The following is a 17,204-nucleotide window of genomic DNA, read 5'->3' as shown; positions in this document are numbered from 1 at the left end:
GAGTCCCTGGATAACAATAAGTGGGTGGATGGATGAATATATGAATGGATGGATAGTTGGATGCATGGATGAATGGAAGGACAGATGGCTAGATTAATGATGGATGGATGGATAGATAGGTAGGTAGATAGATAGATAGATAGATAGATAGATAGATAGATAGATAGATAGATAGATAGATAGATGTCTCATGAACCAAGGATGAATTTATTTCAAAATTTGGATTCCTATTGGTGCTCACAAGTCAGTCAACTTATATACCAAAGTCTCTGCTTGAACCATGTGATACCTGGGTGGACTTTCAAAAGGGAAAGTGTCAAGGGATGAAAAAAACCCAGGTGATGATAAGTGTGGTCCCTTCGTACTGGTCTTCCCTTGCATGTGTTGGCAGCACTTCCATTCCAATGAGGAGAGCTAGGCTATGAGTGAGGAGGAGAAAGAGTGTACAGGGAACAGGAAGGCACCCCAAGGCCTCCAACCCGCCTCCAGTGTCCAGGAGGGAGTGAGAGAAGGCAGGCAGGGAGTCAGGCTAATTTCTCTCTAAATGTGTTCTCTGGAGGAGTAAATGGCATGGAAAAGAGGAGAAGATTGCTCTTCTACTCTGCTTCTCACAATTGCCTACAAGTATCGATGATTTGAGAATTAGAGTCCAGGTTCGAAGTCCATGGACGCTGCTCTTTGAATGGCTCTCGGATTTCATATGATGAATACTTGTGCCTCTCTGCTCTTTAATTTACAAAGAGCACCTGCCCTTTCAGCCTGCAACTTTAGCTTTTTTCACAAGCACATTACAAAGCATTTTAATGTTAGGTAGCATACTCATATTTCAACTTTATGGCTTGCATTGTTCAAAATGCAGTTATGAAAAGTATGCTTTAATAAAGTCACTTCAGTGTTGTTGTTTTTTTCTTGCTTCAGCAGCTATAAGCCATATATATTATTCAGAAATAGCTTGCCTTTGGACCTTTCCTTCTGAGATAGAATTTCATTTCACCTGGCTATAAATCAGACTCAGAGATACCTTTAATCCAGAAAAGCAGATAAAACATACTTGATAACCCTGGTGTTAAAATATTTTATCAGGAAAATAATTTTCTCTGCTAAGTATAAAGAGGAAGTTTTTTTGTAGAGTTTGTGTGTGTGTGTGTGTGTGTGTGTGTGTGTGTGTGTGTGTGTGTGTGTGTGTGTGTGTGTTCTACAGCTGCAGTTAAACCCTTTTGATTAGAAATATCATGAATCCACCAACAGAACATTTGGCTCTCTTCCCTGAGGTGGAGCAGAGGTGACATGATTTACTGGCCTGTGCAAACGCTAAAGGGTGGCTAAGAGACCAAGCCATTTTTCAGTTCAGAGGAGAAGTGATGCTTGATGCCATTTGCATAGTCTCCTAATAAGATTCCCCCGTCACTGGTCAGAAAGATTGACTAGGGATGGTGTTTCCAAGACAAACCAGTCCTCTCAGCAACAGACATTTTTAGCTGTGATCCACTTTTCTAAGCAATCGGGGACAAACAATAATGTTTATCAGCGGGCCTTAGTTGTGAATGACAAACAGAATGTGTTTGCAGAGAAACGATCTGGAGCTCTATCCTAACTGGGTGATGCCGAACTCACCACTTAAATTCTCAGTGCCTCAGTTTCCACATCCATCCACAGAGTGAAAATAGACTTGCTCTCAGAGAGACACTTCAGTTCTAAATTTCTCTGTAAATGTTCAATTCTTCTTCAGTAGATTTGCCTGGAGTCCTCCCCTTTGTGAGAGATGACCTCTGGTTTCTCTTTTCCCATCACCTGACTATAGCTCGGCACTGTGGTTTAGCACAGCTTGGACCTCAGCACAGAAGGCTAGAGCAGGAACAAGTTGCCACTACTCATCATCAAGCTGCAGCATCGAAAAGCTGCTCTATGCAGAGAAATGTTTCGCCAAGCTAGATAAAGCTCTTGCATGACAGACCAAGGCAATGAGCGTAAGGAAGTGGTCAGCCACCATTGCCACTGCTTCCTCAGAGTCCAGACCCCTTGAACTACACAGAGTGCAGACAGCCATGGAGATACACACATATGACCTGAAAATCTACTCTGGACTGAATGCTGGCCTGGTCCCTATCTGACTCAAATAGACAAGGTCAAGGGCAGACGCCAATGTGCATTTAATACCCACACTCTCCTTGGTACTGTGTAGAGCATTTTACCATCATTTTTACTGAACCCACACTACAGATATTCTATGAAGTGAGCATTCTTTTCTTCATTTTCCCAGAAAGGGAAAGTTACTTCTCCCAGGTCACATGACTGAGAAATAAGGGACAGGATTGTATCCAGATCTGCCCCTTACCCTCATTCTTTTATACCAGTGGTTCTAAACATTAACATGCACAGAATCACTTGGAAGTCTTGTAAGAACAAGCAAGGTCCAGCCAGCAGAACTCCTATTTAGTAAGTCTGGAGTGGGCCCCAGAATTTGCATTTCTAACAGGTTCCCAGGTGCTGATGGCTGCTGCCAGCCCTTAAAACTCCCTTTGAGAACCACTGTCCTGGACCATGTTGCCTCCATTAACCAATCCATGGTATCTGAGCACCTATCTCTGTGCCTTGTACTACTGGGAAGATACAGACCAAGGAGACAGCATTGTCCTTGTCCTCATGGAAGTGATACCATAGAGGAAAGAATAACCAGCTCCATAAAAATGCCAGGGGAAAATATTAAGTAGTGTCTTGGGAGGAGAGGGTGTGGTAAAACAGTGTGGCCTGGATAGCAGATAAGGAAAGGAGGTAAGAAAGCGTAGGAAGCCAGAAGAGGCAAGGCTGGGACTGGCCCCTGTGGGATTTGGAAAGCTGAGAGGAGAGTGGCAGGGATTCAGGGAGCAAATGTTTGAAGAGTATCTGGGAAAATGTAAAGGACTCTGAGGAAACTTGCCTGTGAGATGAGGGGCCTCATAGTGATGATTTTGAAGATGGCCACTACCACTTATGGAGCCATTACCACTGGCCGCCAGCCACCAGGCAAAGCTCTTCACAAACACCATCAAATAGAATGCTCACAACAAGCTGGTGCAGCGAATACAAGGGGGCTTCCCCAAATGGAAATTCATTTATAAAAAATGGTAGATTTATTCTTACATGTTTAAACTTCAGTCACCTATCAAGATGCTTTTTCTACTGCTCAAACCAGTTTTTGAACTCGTCCATTTTGATGCCTTTTAGTGCTTCTGCTAGATTTTTTTTTCGCCTCTTCTATGTCAGCAAAATGTTTCCCTTTAAGGACTTTTTTCATCCAGGAAAAAAAAAATTGTCATTCAGGGCAAGAGCGGGTAAATGGGGAAGGTGGGACATGGGAGTCCGGCCTTTTTTGATCAAAAACTGCTGAACACTCAGTGTGGTATGAACAGGTGCATTGTCATGGTGGAAGAATCAGTTAACTGTTTGCCACAACTCAGGATGTTTCTTCCACAACACAGCCTCTCACAACAGCAGTAGCTGGTACACTGATGCCAATGGGTTCCTAGAACACTTGCCTAGTGAGGGAAGCCTTTACTCCAAGGGACCTGCCCTCCAAAAGATAATTCCATTTTGGGAGGGAATCCCCTTGTAATAGCTCCACTTATGGCCACCATCCTCTGTTGCTTCTAGATCTGTACCCAACTGTCCAGTAATGGGACTGAAACTGGACGTGCAGACGTCCCCTGATTGCTAGACTATCTGTGGGGCAGAAGGAGAGAAACATGAGTTGGAGTGTGACGTGCCTACTTCTTGCCAGCTCCTCTGCCTGCCCCAAGCACTTGCTTATACTGACTAGAACATGGAGGGCATTCTTCAATGGCTGTAGCGATTTTAAGGATGCATTCATTTTTAAGTCAGAAATGCTCGACCACTTACTTGACCCTGTCTAAACAGGCCAGCAGTTGCCTTGAAGGAAGAAAAACTAAATAGACATTTCCATGATCACAGCACCAAGGTGGCTGAGATAAGTGTCTTAGATAGGGGTTTTGTCAGCCCTTTCCATATCATGTTGTATGGATCATCCAGCCAGCTGTGTGTCCCTCCACAGAAGGGTTCTATGGCCATGTAAGATTTTGAAAGGCTATCCTATATCCCCCTTCCCCCCAACTTCTAGTTATAAAGCATCTTTCCTATCGTAAAGGCTTTGTGAAAATCTTCAGTGCAGAAACTCGTTTCTCTTGGTTTTAATTCCTCATTTCCCAAACTTATTGGATCATAAGCCCATTTTTTTTTTTTGTGGACCACCAAACAGAGCTGCATCCCATGGCAAACACAGTGGGGAACCCTGGGTTTTATGGATGCTGGCCAAGGGCACTAAAGGTGCTCACGGCACCAAAGGCAGCCAAGAGAGCATTGATGTCACCATGCACTCCCTGGCCCGCAGGCTCTGTGGCTTGGATGCGCTCACATACAATTCCATAAGCCACAGAGCCGAAGCTAAACGAGCTGTCAGAGAAGGTACAGGGTTTACAGTGCGATTGCTCCAGTGCTGACTTATTATAGAGCTCTGGGCTTAGAAAACAGTTGCCATTTGGGGAGGACAGAATGCAAGGGCCCTGAAAAACAAAAACTGCTTCAAACAAGGAGGACCCATCCAGCTGAATCCAAAAGTCTCTGTGACTCCAGGGGAAACTTAAATCATAAGTTGCCAGTATCTCGGTCAGCTACAAAAAGTGCACACATGCAAGTGGCCTAAGTGGGCCATGCCAGAGCTTGAGGCCCATAGCTTCAGCCCTGGAGATAGACTGTCCTGAGGTCAAATACCACCTTCATTGCTTCCTCATGATATAATTCACGGCACGTGGCACAACTTCTTCGAGGCAGTTTCACCATTGGTAAAATGGAAGTAATATAGTACCTACCTTGTGGGTTGGCTTAGAGGATAAAGTGAGCAAGTTTTCCCAAGGGAGGTTCCACCATGGGGCACCATCTCTGGTTGGTTCTAAAAAGTGTCTGAGTTGACACTCCAATATTTCCAAGGGTCCACACAGCATGGCCCACAGATTCACCTTGACTAAAATCCAGCTCAGTATGTTCTCCCATAAAATGAGTCTCTCTTTAACTTCCCTGGCCACCCAAGCTTTCTCTTCCCATCTTGATCTCTCTACACATCCATCCAAGCCCTTGTGATTGTTATTTCAGCCACATATGGTTAGACAAGTCACCCAGCTTCTCTAGGTCTCCACTTCATCATCACTGACATGACAAGTAGGAGCTTGGACAGTAGCTTTCAAATTTTTTGAGCCATGAAGTCTTTCTCCAAACTGCCTCCAATGACAAAAATCCATAATCTAAAATCACTGGACTCTACCACCTGGAGACTCTGGGCCTGGGATAGGACCCAGAAATCTGCAGTGTCTACATCTTCCTTGGCAATCCTGAAGGGTAGCCAGATTTGGGACCCACTGGTAAATACTTAGACGTGGCAGGTACTCAGCTGGTAGTAGGGAATGATAGGTGAGCAAGACACTGGTGTTCATGTACCAGCTCATGCCAACTTGAAGCTATTTCTCTTTTCAACTTAGGATACAGGTAAGCAATCCTTTTTGCCTCCTGGGCTAGCTAATGTTACTGAAAATTATTCCCTCGTGCTCAAATCTGATTTTTTACAATGTAGGGTCCAACCAACTAGCCAACACCCTTCCCAATGGTGTTGTGATTTTGTTGTGTATTCCCAGCTGTGGCCAAACTCCTGACCCAAAATGAGGTCCAAGTGGCTAGCTTGGCCTTTCCTTGGTCCTTTGGGAGAACAGGAGTGATAGGGACCAAAGACAGAATCAAAAGGCAATGGGTCAGAAAGGCTATGGGAGCAGGTAATACTTGGCTAACATGGGAAGGTCAGCAGAGGTGTCAGTTCTCCAAACGGAGAGGAGCTTGCTAATACCTACTGCTGTCTCTCATGGCCACAATATAGAGTTTGTCCTGCACCAGACAGCGCACAATGTGAAATGTATCCACCTACCTTCCATAAAGGTGGGGCTGGAATTCTCAGAGAAATAACACTCAATACATTGGAACTATTCTTACTCTTTTTTTTTTTTTTTTTTGAGTTGGAGTCTCACTCTATTGCCCAGGCTGGCATGCGGTGGCATGCTCACAGTCACCCCAGTGTTGGCCACCCCAGTGTTGACCTACTGTACTCGGGCGATCCTTCCACCTCAGCCTTCCAAGTAGCTGGAACTACAGGCATGTGCTACCATGTCCGGTTAATTTTTTATTTATTCTAGAGATGAGGTCTTGCCAAGTTGCCCGGACTGGTCTCAAACCCGCAGGCTCAGGGAAGCCACTCGCCTCGGCCTTCCAAAGTGCTGGGGTTGCAGGCTTAGTCACTGAGACTGGCCTATTCTTACTCTTGAGTTTATTATTACCCTTGGGCTTTAATAGAATCAATCTTACTGTTTTTGAAAATCTTCTAGGTGGATTTTCTCGAAAAATAAATTAAGGATTTAGATTGGCATCCAAAGATATCAATTCACAGGCATAAAGGGAATCAGATTTGATTTGACTAAGGACCAAGAGCTTGATGATGTTCATAGAAAGAATAGAAACTGAGGTGAGAGGATTGCCTGAGCCCATGGGTTCGAGACCAGCCTGGGCAACTTGGCAAGATCTCGTCTCTACATTAAAAAAAATATATATATAGCCAAGTGTGATAGCATGAGCCTGTAGATCCAGCTACTTGGAAGGCTGAGGCAGAAGGATCACCTGAGCCCAGCAGGTCAACGCTGGGATGGCCATGAGCATGCCATTACACTCCACCCTGGGAGATGTAGTGAGAAAGAAAGAACAGAAACTTAGCAATTCCAGAATTATTCTCTATTTCTAGATCTATTCCACAGAACAAGAACCTTTTGGCTTGAGTGACATTTTATGCTCTACCAGAAATTAGCAAGTGGGTGGGCTTAGTGCTTAGCTTCTTATTGTAAGATTACAAAGCATAGGAAATTTAATGCTTCTTTGATTCATTTAAAACTTTTCATAATAAAAATGTAAATAATCATTAACTTTTCCTCTAAAAACAGCAAGAGAAATCTCTGAGCGAGTGTTTATTATCTAGAACATGCTTTAAACTGTACTGGGTGTTCAAAACTGAGGCAGGACAGCCTCCAATCCACTTTAAAAATGGAAGTCTGTAAATATCTCTCCATGCTGTGGGCAGTAACAAAAGTTCCATCTTCATCCATGATTAAGACCAGTGGTTGTCAAAGTCTTCTTTCTTTCAAATCTTGAGATCTTTTTGAGCAGCAAACTCTTAGGAGGAATCTCAATGTGTCAAATGGAGAGAATGGAACTGCTGTGGTGGAGGGATGTGTGTGTGTGTGCATGTGTGTGTATGCACATGGGTGTGTGTGTGCCCAACCTGCTACATCTACCTCCCATCGGGGTTCCTGAGGCACGGCCAGGAGACTCCTACATTTCCTGGCAATTGACTGAGATGCCAACTTGGCCACGTCTAAGACAACACTTGTTTCCCACTTAAGCAAAGACATGTGGCCTGTCCAAGATCTGTGTCTCTGGTCCTGCATGCTTGCCCTTATTAAAGAAATGAATGAGTCTGGCTGAGTACATCATAATCTCCACAACTCCCTTTGCCAACAGATATTGATTTTCCCACCCGCACGATTGCAGTGCGTCTGACTCAGACAAAGATTATCCATCAAGACGGTGATAACTTCAAAACAAAAACCACCAGCACGTTTCGCAACTATGATGTGGATTTCACTGTTGGAGTGGAGTTTAATGAGTACACGAAGGGCCTGGATAATCGGGATGTTAAGGTACTGACCTGGGCTTGTGTTTTTCATTTGTACACTCTGTGCAAGGGTTGGCTGTTTGGTTTCATGATGAAAAAATGACAGAAAAAACCTGAGAATGATCAGGAAAGGGTAACCAGAATGGACTTAATGATGCCGGCAATGAGCAATTACTGAAAGTTTAGTAGAAGGAAGGAGGCTGAGGAGAGATTAAAACCTCTCCCTCTCCAGAATTTAAGACAGGGGCCTAAGGGTCATACACAGACATGGGCTTAGCAGGCAAAAAAAAGAGAGGGCAAGATGGACTATCACAGGGAGGGACAGTGCCTGTGGCCAGCTGGCTAGTATCGTTTCATATAAAGGGAACAACTCTGCCCGGCTCCAGCCAAACACTACTCTGGAGGAATGAAGTCTCACTGTGCCAGATTATTTTTAAAGAGATGTTGAGAATGCAGATTTTTTTTATATAAAATATCTCAATCTTAGGTGATCCCAAATAATGTAATTTTTTTGTTATAAAAGTATGATGCAAATAAAACAAAATATCAGTTGACTTAATGAAATCAAATTTTGTTTAGTCCTGGTAGCTTGGAGGAGTCTCTGGTGAGATTGTGGCTTCTGTCCTAGCATTACCTTACCCCACAGGATGAAATCCTTCATGCAACAGAAGACCAGACTTTTGGCCATTTGAATGTAGGTAGGACCCTGAAAGGAAGCAGAAAACAATTCTGAGCAGGCCCTTGTCCAGAGGAGCTGTTTGCAACTAAGGTAGAGCCTGGCAGGGAGAAGTGGGGTGGTGCAGGGGAAGAGGGGGGTAACAGCAGCTCTCCCCAGCGTCACTGTGTGGTATCCCAGTCCCATGACCTCCCCCTTATGCTCACATTCATGCTCAGTGTGTCTGTCTTTGGTTTTCCAAATCAAATTACACCTGGTCAGTTCCCACCAAACAGAAATAGGAGAAACCCAATCTCAGCTATATTTAAGGTTTCCACCACCCCAACTGTGGCGTCATAAAGAACCCCAGGGATATGCAGCCCAGGAGGTTTGGAAGTGTTCCTGGTTTGTCATTTATCACAGTTGCCATTGGCTGTTTACTGTCCATGGCCGTGCAGTTTATACGAGGGTAGGCAGTTTGAATACTCATAGTACCTTTTCCCTCTGTGTCATCTCAGCCGCTGGAATCTCTGTCCTGGCTCCCAAGCTGTTGGAGGGCAAAGTTGAGTACTCTGTGTCCAGTACCCAGGCTCTCACCCCTACAAAGGGCTAGCCCTTGAGTGTCACAGTGAAACAACACGCTCCACCCTCCCCTGCCCCTCTCACCATAAGCCCCAATTTTCCCCAAGTCATGCCACCACCCTCAGATTCTCACCTTGTACTTCCAGGAGCTCTTTCAAAGTCAGAGTTCTCAACCCTCTCCTAAAGCAAGTCGCATGAGCTCTGGCTCCTTTCCAGGGGTGAAGAAGAAAAACTGTTATTATTCTTTGGTGATGACTTGTAAAGTCAAGAGAGCTGGACACATTTTATTTCTCAGTCAAGTTGTCCTACAGCATTGATAGTATCAGCCATCAAGTCAAGGTTGAACTATATTTAGTGTTCCTTGCTAAAGAAAAGTAGGGAAATGAAAAGCATATTGGAAATTCTTTCATCAGAGCAGTCTTGGCATGAGAGCATAAGCTTCCAGTCCCTGGAATGTCCACTTCTAGAACCCCTCCCTGAGGGGATGATGGATCAATAAGCCTGTTCTGAACTTCTGAACTGTGTGGCTGAAAGGCCAATTTGTCAGACACCAGGATGCTAGGAAAATTTGTTTCGGAATTTCTGACTCACTCTGCTGTTCCAACCTAATCAGTGCAAAATAATTCATTTTCCCTCACCTTTCAGTTTTGGGTGTGGGTGCTCTGTCTTGATCCTTTATCACCTCTGTGGTACAGAACTCACTCTTCCTGAAATAAATCATGTCCCTCCAACCCTTCCTGACTCTTAAAGGAATTCCACCTGTTAACAGCATTCCTACCCTTCTCTGGCCTCTACACCTGCCATTCTCCTTCCCCTCTCCAGGACCAGTGTTCTCAGCTCTGCAGAGAGAGAGACAGTCCTCTTCTGTATAGCTTGTCTCCTCTTTACCTGAAGCAGAAAGTGGGAGAGTGAATAAACATGCCTGTACGCACATGCGCACACAAACACACACACAAACATGAGAAGGACCCAGAACAGTTTGCCCAGCCTCCAACAAAGAGTGCCCTGTAGTGCCCAGTTCTATGCCAGCCCAGGGCAGAAGCATTGAAAACAGGATGGTCATGGGGTCAACTCTTCCCTGAGGAATCCAAGAACTCCCTTCTTTCTTCCTGTGGGTCATATATATTTCTAACTTCCTATCCTGACTTGTTTCTAAGACAGTTTAAATCCCCTTTCAAAACTACACAAGCTACACCAAAATTAAATTAAATTGCAATAAGTAATTGATGTCTACATTATGGAATATGGAGTATCATGCAGTCATAAGAAAGGATGAAGTGCTGATTTATGCTACAACATGAATGAACTTTGAAAATATGCTCAGTGGGCTGGGCTTGGTGGCTCAGCCTATAATCCCAGCGCTTTGGGAGGCCCAGGCGAGCAGATTGCCTGAACCCACGGGTTCAAGACTAGCCCAGGCAACTTGGCGAGACCTCATCACTACAATAAATCAAAAATTAGCCAGGTGTGGAAGGCTGAGGTGGCAGGATCGCCTGAGCCCAGCAGGTCAAGACTGGGGTGGCCGTGAGTATGCCACTGCACTCCAGCCTGGGCGACGGAGTAAGACTCTGACTCCTCCCCCCCCCAAAAAAGAAAATATGCTCAGTGGGAGAAGCAACACACGCAAGGTCACATGCTGTATGATCTATACAGAATGTTCATAATAGGTAAATTCATAGAGACAGAAAGTGCCCAGGCCGAAGGGACAGAAGAAATGAATCGTGACTGCTAATAGGTACAGGGCTCCTTTTGGAGGTGACAAAAATCCCCTTGATTTAAGTAGTGATGGTTACACCACCTTGAATACTAAAAACTACTAAATTGTATGCCGTAAAAGAGTGAACTCTATCTCAGTAATAAAATAAGTAATGGAAATTGGGGAAGATTGTCAGGGCAGGGAAAAGCAGGTATAGACAATGACAGTTGGAGCCAATAATGCCATTGTGATTCCGGGAGGAGATGGGAATGCTCAGAAGAGGGATGGTGGTGTAGTCAGGAACTACTTGCCTCCTCCAGGGGTGGCGCTCGGGGACAGCCAGAGGAGGGCCCAGGCCCTACAGAAGATCGAAGAACTCTTGAGTGAGGGCAAGTGTGCTGAGGAGGGAGGGTTAAGCATGTCAATAATGTCCTTCGATGGTCTTACTTTAAAGAGCTATTGTTTTTCTTTTTAAAAAAACTTATTGGGGGCTGGGTGCAGTGGCTCATGCCTATAATACCAGCACTTTGGAGGCCAAAACAGGGGGATGGCTTGAGCACAGGAGTTCAAGACCAGCCTAGGCAACATAGCAAGGTCTCATCTCTACAAAAATAAAAATTTAGCCAGGCATGGTGGTGCATGCCTGTAGTCCCAGCTACTGGGAGAGGCTGAGGTAGAAGTATAGCCTGAGCCCAGGAGGTTGGAGCTGTGGTGAGCTGTGATTGTGCCACTGCACTCCATCCAGGATGACAGAGTGAGACACTGACTCAAAAAATAACAAAAACAAATGTATTGGGAAGTGATTTAAATTTACAGAAATGTTATAAGAATGTAACAAAGAATACCTGTACACTCTTTACCAAGAGTAAACTATTGACAACATTTTGTTTGGTTTATCATTTGCACACGCTCACTCGCTAATACACGCATATTTTGTTTCTGAACAATCTAACGCATTACCCTTATATAGTTTAGTATGTATGTCCTCAGAATTAGGACGTTCTCTTATATAGCCACATTGTAGTTATCAACTTTTAAGAATTTAACACTGATACAGTATCTGTATCTAATTTACCATCAAGAGCCATTCTCGATGATGTTAACTTTGGACACTGTGATCAAGGAAATCATATGGGAACCCAGCTTCCCTCTAATCCTGCGCACAACCACCTGCCCTTGGAACGTACTCCCCTAGCTCAGAAGAAATGAGGTTCCTCACTTGTGTCTATCTCCTCAGCCTCAGGATATTTTAAGGCAATTGAGTCTCTTTTTAAAACCTCCTCCGGTACAGGGATGAAGGGCATCAGCTAAAAGCAAATTAAATTGCAGAATTTTTGTTCATTTAACCTTTCCTTCTGCTTCTTATAATCTGTTTTATGCAGGAGTAAGGTTATCATAACTGTAAGTATTTTCATGATTTATTAGTAACCAATTTACTTTAGGGTCAGAATAACTTTTAATATTGCTGTCCAATATGAGTTATTAAAATAAAATATTGGGACAGGCACCATACACTAATGTTTTTCTCTCTCCTTCCTTCCTTCCTTCCTTCCTTCCTTCCTTCCTTTCTTTCTTCCTTCCTTCCTTCCACAAAATTTGCTAAGCCCCTGCTACATGCTGGGGCTGAGTCAGGAGCTAGAGATAAAATGATAAATCAGACCCCCTTTTCTGCCCTCAGGCATCTCAAGCCTCATGGGGAAGACAAACAAACAAGTAGATGGACAACAACCATACAGTGTCCATGTTGATGAACATATGTGCGCTCTGGTGGGACCATGGAAACTAAGGCAAGGAGACAGGGATTTACCTCAAGTTCTGTTTCAACAAAATCAAAATCATTCCATCAGAGATTCATTCAGTACTACTGGTCACTGTGCTGAGTCTGGTGTTGCAGAAATGAACACCGGATGTAGCATCCGTCGTGGAGTTTAGTATCTATTGGGAGAGACAGAAGTCCATTCTAACCAACATGCATTGGGTGCCTGTCACGTGCAAGGCAATCTGGGAGCAGGGAGAACTAAAGACGCAGTCCTTGCCCAAATTGAAGACACGAGTTCTTTCTCATCTATTTGGAAAAAAAAAACCAAAACTTCAGAATCCAAGGTTGATGATAGGCAAGAGCAAATGATTATTCTAGACATCTCCCTCCCAGAAAAGCAAGGAGAACAACCTGTGGATTGAGCTTCTCCAAGACCTTCAAAGACATGAGGTTTAGGGTGGTCCTGAAGGAGAAAGAAGTTTTTTTAAAAAAAACAAAACATGTAGAATTTTATTTTTAAATTAGCTTTGGGAATATGAATACATGCAGATGGTTACAAAAAAATTTCAAACGGTAAAAAGTAAAATTTTCTTCCCATCCTAGCCCCCAGCCTCTCAGTTCCTTCCTCAGGGACAGTCACTATCAAGGGCTTCTTTTACCTCCTTGCAGAGAGCATGCACACACAAACGTATGTGTATACACTCCCCCCTCCCTGTGTTATGCACATGGCTCTGGTCCTTGCTTTTTTAACATAAATATACTATGCCTATATTCTCTCGATGACCACATAGCAAGGACGAACCACGCCATATTTAACTAGCCACCCACTGACAGAATTTATGAAGCTTCTAGTCCTTTGCTGACGGAAACAATGCTGCAGTGTATTGGGGAGGAAAATGAGGAGGAATAAAATTGTATATCAAATATTCAATAAGGTCAAGGTCAAATATTATTTTGGAAATAGGTAGATTTAACAATCTGTAGAAAACAGATTTGTACCAAAAATCAGGTTTGAATGTACAAGGACAGAGGGGAAAAAATATAGGTCAGTTTATCACCAACTGTCTTTACAAGATATGGAGGAAAGTAAATGTCTGGTCCTTAGCATAATATTATTCATAGAGGTGTGATATGGTTTGCACATCCTTGGAAGAAAATCAGTCATTAGCGGGGTCATCCCCAAGGTAGAACAGCACAGACGAAAAACCATTTCCTAGATGGGAATGATGTAATCATCTCAGGAGGTACATGGGCAAGCCTAATTTGAGCACTGAGGGGGCTGTCCTTGTAAGATCAACTAGGGGTGATGCAGATTTTACCAAGGCAGAGATTAGGAGGAGTAAGTGAGGGAAACAGAAAGAGGAGGAGCTTGCGGGGGGGAGTGCATAATTTGCAAATATGTGCACAGGGGGTTGAGTGCTCTTGTGGTCCAGCAGTCTTCTGGGTTCTCCAACCTGCTGGTCAGCTTACACTCACAAGCTCTGATGTTGCCCCGTGCTACTTACTAACTATCAGTTTTGCTGCCAGTAGGAAGCCAAGGACCAGAAGTAGGTCCACCCTCCTGGTTCTGGATGAGAAGGCTGTCATTGGAACCCTCTGGGAGCCCCCTGATGAGTTATGGAGCACTCTTGCCTTTATTACTGTCCTGCAGTAACAGTCCTCACAATGTGATTCCTGCAGGAGAAATTCCCAGAAGTAGAATTTCTAGGTCAAAAAGTATATGCAATTTTATATTTTGAAAGGTAATATAAAACTGCGCTCCAAAGAGATTTATAGCAATTTATATTCCCACCTGCCATGTATGAGGGTGTCTGTCTCTCCACACCCCTTCCGGCTCAGTGTATTATCAGACTCTCTGATTTTTGACCATATGATGAATTATATCTGAAAAACAAAGTCTTAATTTACATTTTTCTTACTATAAGTGAGGTTGAATATCTTTTCTTATGTTTAAAAGCCATCTGCTAGGGTTTATTTTTTTCCCTTGTAAGCTGTTGGTTCATGTTCTTTGTTGACATGAGCTATTAAGTTAGTGATCTTTTTCTTATTGATTTACAGGAGCCCTTTATATATAAGGAAATCAGAACTTTGCTGATATATGTTACCATTTTCCCCCCAGTTTGCTATTACTCTGTTGACTTTGAGGTATTTTCCCCTTCCAGAAATTTTACATAATTATATAGTCAAATTTATCATTTTTCCCCCCACTGATTTGAAGTGCTGTCTTTACCATATGGAAAATGGAAAAGTAGAATTCCTTAAAAGAGAACAGAACAAGCCATGATAAACTAGTTTGGCTGGAACGGAGGGGAGGGTGTATGAGGCAAATAAGATTGGAGAGATCTCGGTTCCCTGAGACCAAGGGCTCAGCCTGTGGGCAAACAGAGGCCCCAAATAGCTGCAAGAGTTGCAGCTGTGGATTTAAGTTTGTTCGGTTCCTCGAGACCATGTGTTTGACTTGCCTGGGAATCTGTCATTGCAGACACTGGTCATCTGGGAAGGAGATGTCCTTGTGTGCGTGCAAAAGGGGGAGAAGGAGAACCGTGGCTGGAGGCAATGGGTAGAGGGGGACAAGCTATACCTGGTAAGTCCTGGAGTCTGCCCAGCTCCATCCGTCATGCTTACAAACTTCACTGTGGTCACCTCACCTGGCGCTGTAACAAGAAAAATGACCCTGTGCTCCTCCCTGGAGCTCCAACCAAATACATGTGGTCATATAGTCAGAAAACCATTCCCATCTGGCTCAGGGGACTCCAGGAAGAAATCTATATGATTGTTTCTGTGAATGGCTGCGATTAAAAAAGAAAGTTCAAAATGCTGAGTTAGGAAGCCAAGATCCAAGGAGAAATGCAGGGAACCTGTTAAAGACCAGCAGGGGAGAAATGTGAGTCTCAGAATTTAGGTGCCCTGGAGGAAGATGGAACCAATCCTTCCCATAATTATGGGAGCCTGGGAGGGATTAGGGGGAGAGGAGGGGTGGCTCTGCCTGGGAACCATCTCTGCCACTGACCTCTCTTCATGATGTCCATCTGACCCCAAAACATTCTAGGTCAATCTGGTACCAGAACAGAGCAGTAGGAACAATAGCTGATATCCTTAAATAACTTATATCTGTCTAGACAGCTTAATTTTTCATTCCTCAATCTTGAAGGCAATTTATGAGTCAAGCATTCAAATGGTGAAAAATTTTGCACTCTGTCATGCATTGAGCCGCTCATTTGTAAATGAATGGCTCATTCGACAAATGACTCTTCACTCATTCTTTTATTCATTTGCCTATAGAGTCAGGCAGGTACCTAACCCCAATGTCAGTGTATACAGGTTGCTATGGTGCCCTTCAGAGCCAACCTCACTTCACCTGAGATCTTTATTTCAGAGGCAATGTCAGCTGATGATATATGGAAGGCATTCACTGTGTATTCTATTGACGGTTTTCCCTACCTGCACTGGTTGGGATGATGGATTTTTTTAATTGTAATGCAATCCCCAACAGTCCCTGTGGCTTAGACAATAGATTCATCGTCAACAGCAATGATTGTGGGGGTCCTCCCCACACTCATGTTTTTCCCTTCTCCTTCAAGGGGAGGTAAGAGTCAAATAAATCCTGGAACTCCCTCTCTCTGGAAGAAAAGCAGCACCTTATGGGCTGCCCAGGAAGGCCCAGGGGAGCCCTTCTGCTGTTCATATACTGTGGGTACTTGTGTCATGCCAGCTGGTGACCCGATCACCAGAGGCCAGAAAGCCCACAGGGTGAGGGGCACCTCACCAGCCAGCATCTTCCCGGCCCTTACCCTCCAAACACCTCCACACTAGATTCTTTCCTTGCTCATGGCTTCTTTGCCTTTTATAAATTAGGCGATGTTGTTTTAATCATGGGAGTAGGAGAAATCCCGCCCAAGAGGGTCATTTCTTAGCATTTTTCATTTTTATAGTTGTTCAAGCTCAATTCAAGTGTCAAAATCAAATTACTGCCACCTGCGGGCCATGCCAGCTGATTGAGTCTGTGAGATTCACTTTGCCCAGAATGCCCAAGTGTCCTCTTTATTCCAACCTCCCACCCTCAGGCACCAAGAGGGCCAGGGGGCTGGGCGGAAGGAAGGCTTGGCTTGTTAGCCCCTTACCCACTTTCCAACGTTGCAGGAGCTGACCTGTGGTGACCAGGTGTGCCGTCAAGTGTTCAAAAGGAAGTGATGACCATGATGATGCTGTCCAGCAAGTGCTCCCCCACTTCCCAGGCAGAGTCCTCTGCTGACTTCGGGACACAGCTGTGGGGGCGCTCCCACTCCTGACAGAGCCCCACGAAGGCATCTGGATGGATTTGAAACAGACTGTGTGTGTAACAACGATAGACATCTCCTCCTTTGAAACTTAACATTAAATGGAAAGACAAAAATTACTCCCATGTTTTGAAACGCTTTGTATCTATCTCCCTTTGTTTCTAGCTGTCAGTTTTACCCAAAAGGCAGAAGAGGTGACTGACTGACTGCCTTGTTTTTTGCATGGCTTTGTTGTTGATGCTTGTTAATTTGTTTCCATTTGTTTTATTTTGCTTCTTTTTTGTTTGTTTGTTGGGTTGCGGGAGGCATGCAGAGTGCCTTTTACCCAGAAACATTCTCTGACCAACACAGCATCTCCTGCTGATGCTTGAGAGTCATCCTCCCTCATTTGAGAGTCATTCCTTTGGGTCACACATTATTTTTCCAAAATTCTATTTTGTGATGCATATACCTCCCTGAGCAGCCTGGGCATAGGTGCCCCT

General features: G+C 44.2%; 1 protein-coding gene across 1 annotated transcript in view; it reads left to right on the top strand.

Moving 5' to 3' along the window:
* Window positions 1–16,863, top strand: part of RBP2 (retinol binding protein 2) — a 24,013-nt gene extending 7,150 nt beyond the window's left edge. Inside the window, exons 2-4 of the mRNA XM_008062880.1 lie at window positions 7,600–7,778; window positions 14,928–15,029; window positions 16,586–16,863. Coding sequence (XP_008061071.1) covers window positions 7,600–7,778; window positions 14,928–15,029; window positions 16,586–16,636 — 332 coding nt within the window. The 3' untranslated portion in view covers window positions 16,637–16,863. The remainder of the gene's footprint in view (window positions 1–7,599; window positions 7,779–14,927; window positions 15,030–16,585) is intronic.
* The last annotated feature ends 341 nt before the right edge of the window (window positions 16,864–17,204 follow it).

Source organism: Carlito syrichta, unplaced genomic scaffold, assembly GCF_000164805.1.
Source record: "Carlito syrichta isolate Samal-C Ts95f unplaced genomic scaffold, Tarsius_syrichta-2.0.1 Scaffold305874, whole genome shotgun sequence".
Classification (NCBI taxonomy): Eukaryota; Metazoa; Chordata; class Mammalia; order Primates; family Tarsiidae; genus Carlito; species Carlito syrichta.
The sequence above is the reverse complement of the archived record's forward strand: the minus strand, read 5'-3'. Positions and strand labels throughout refer to the sequence as shown.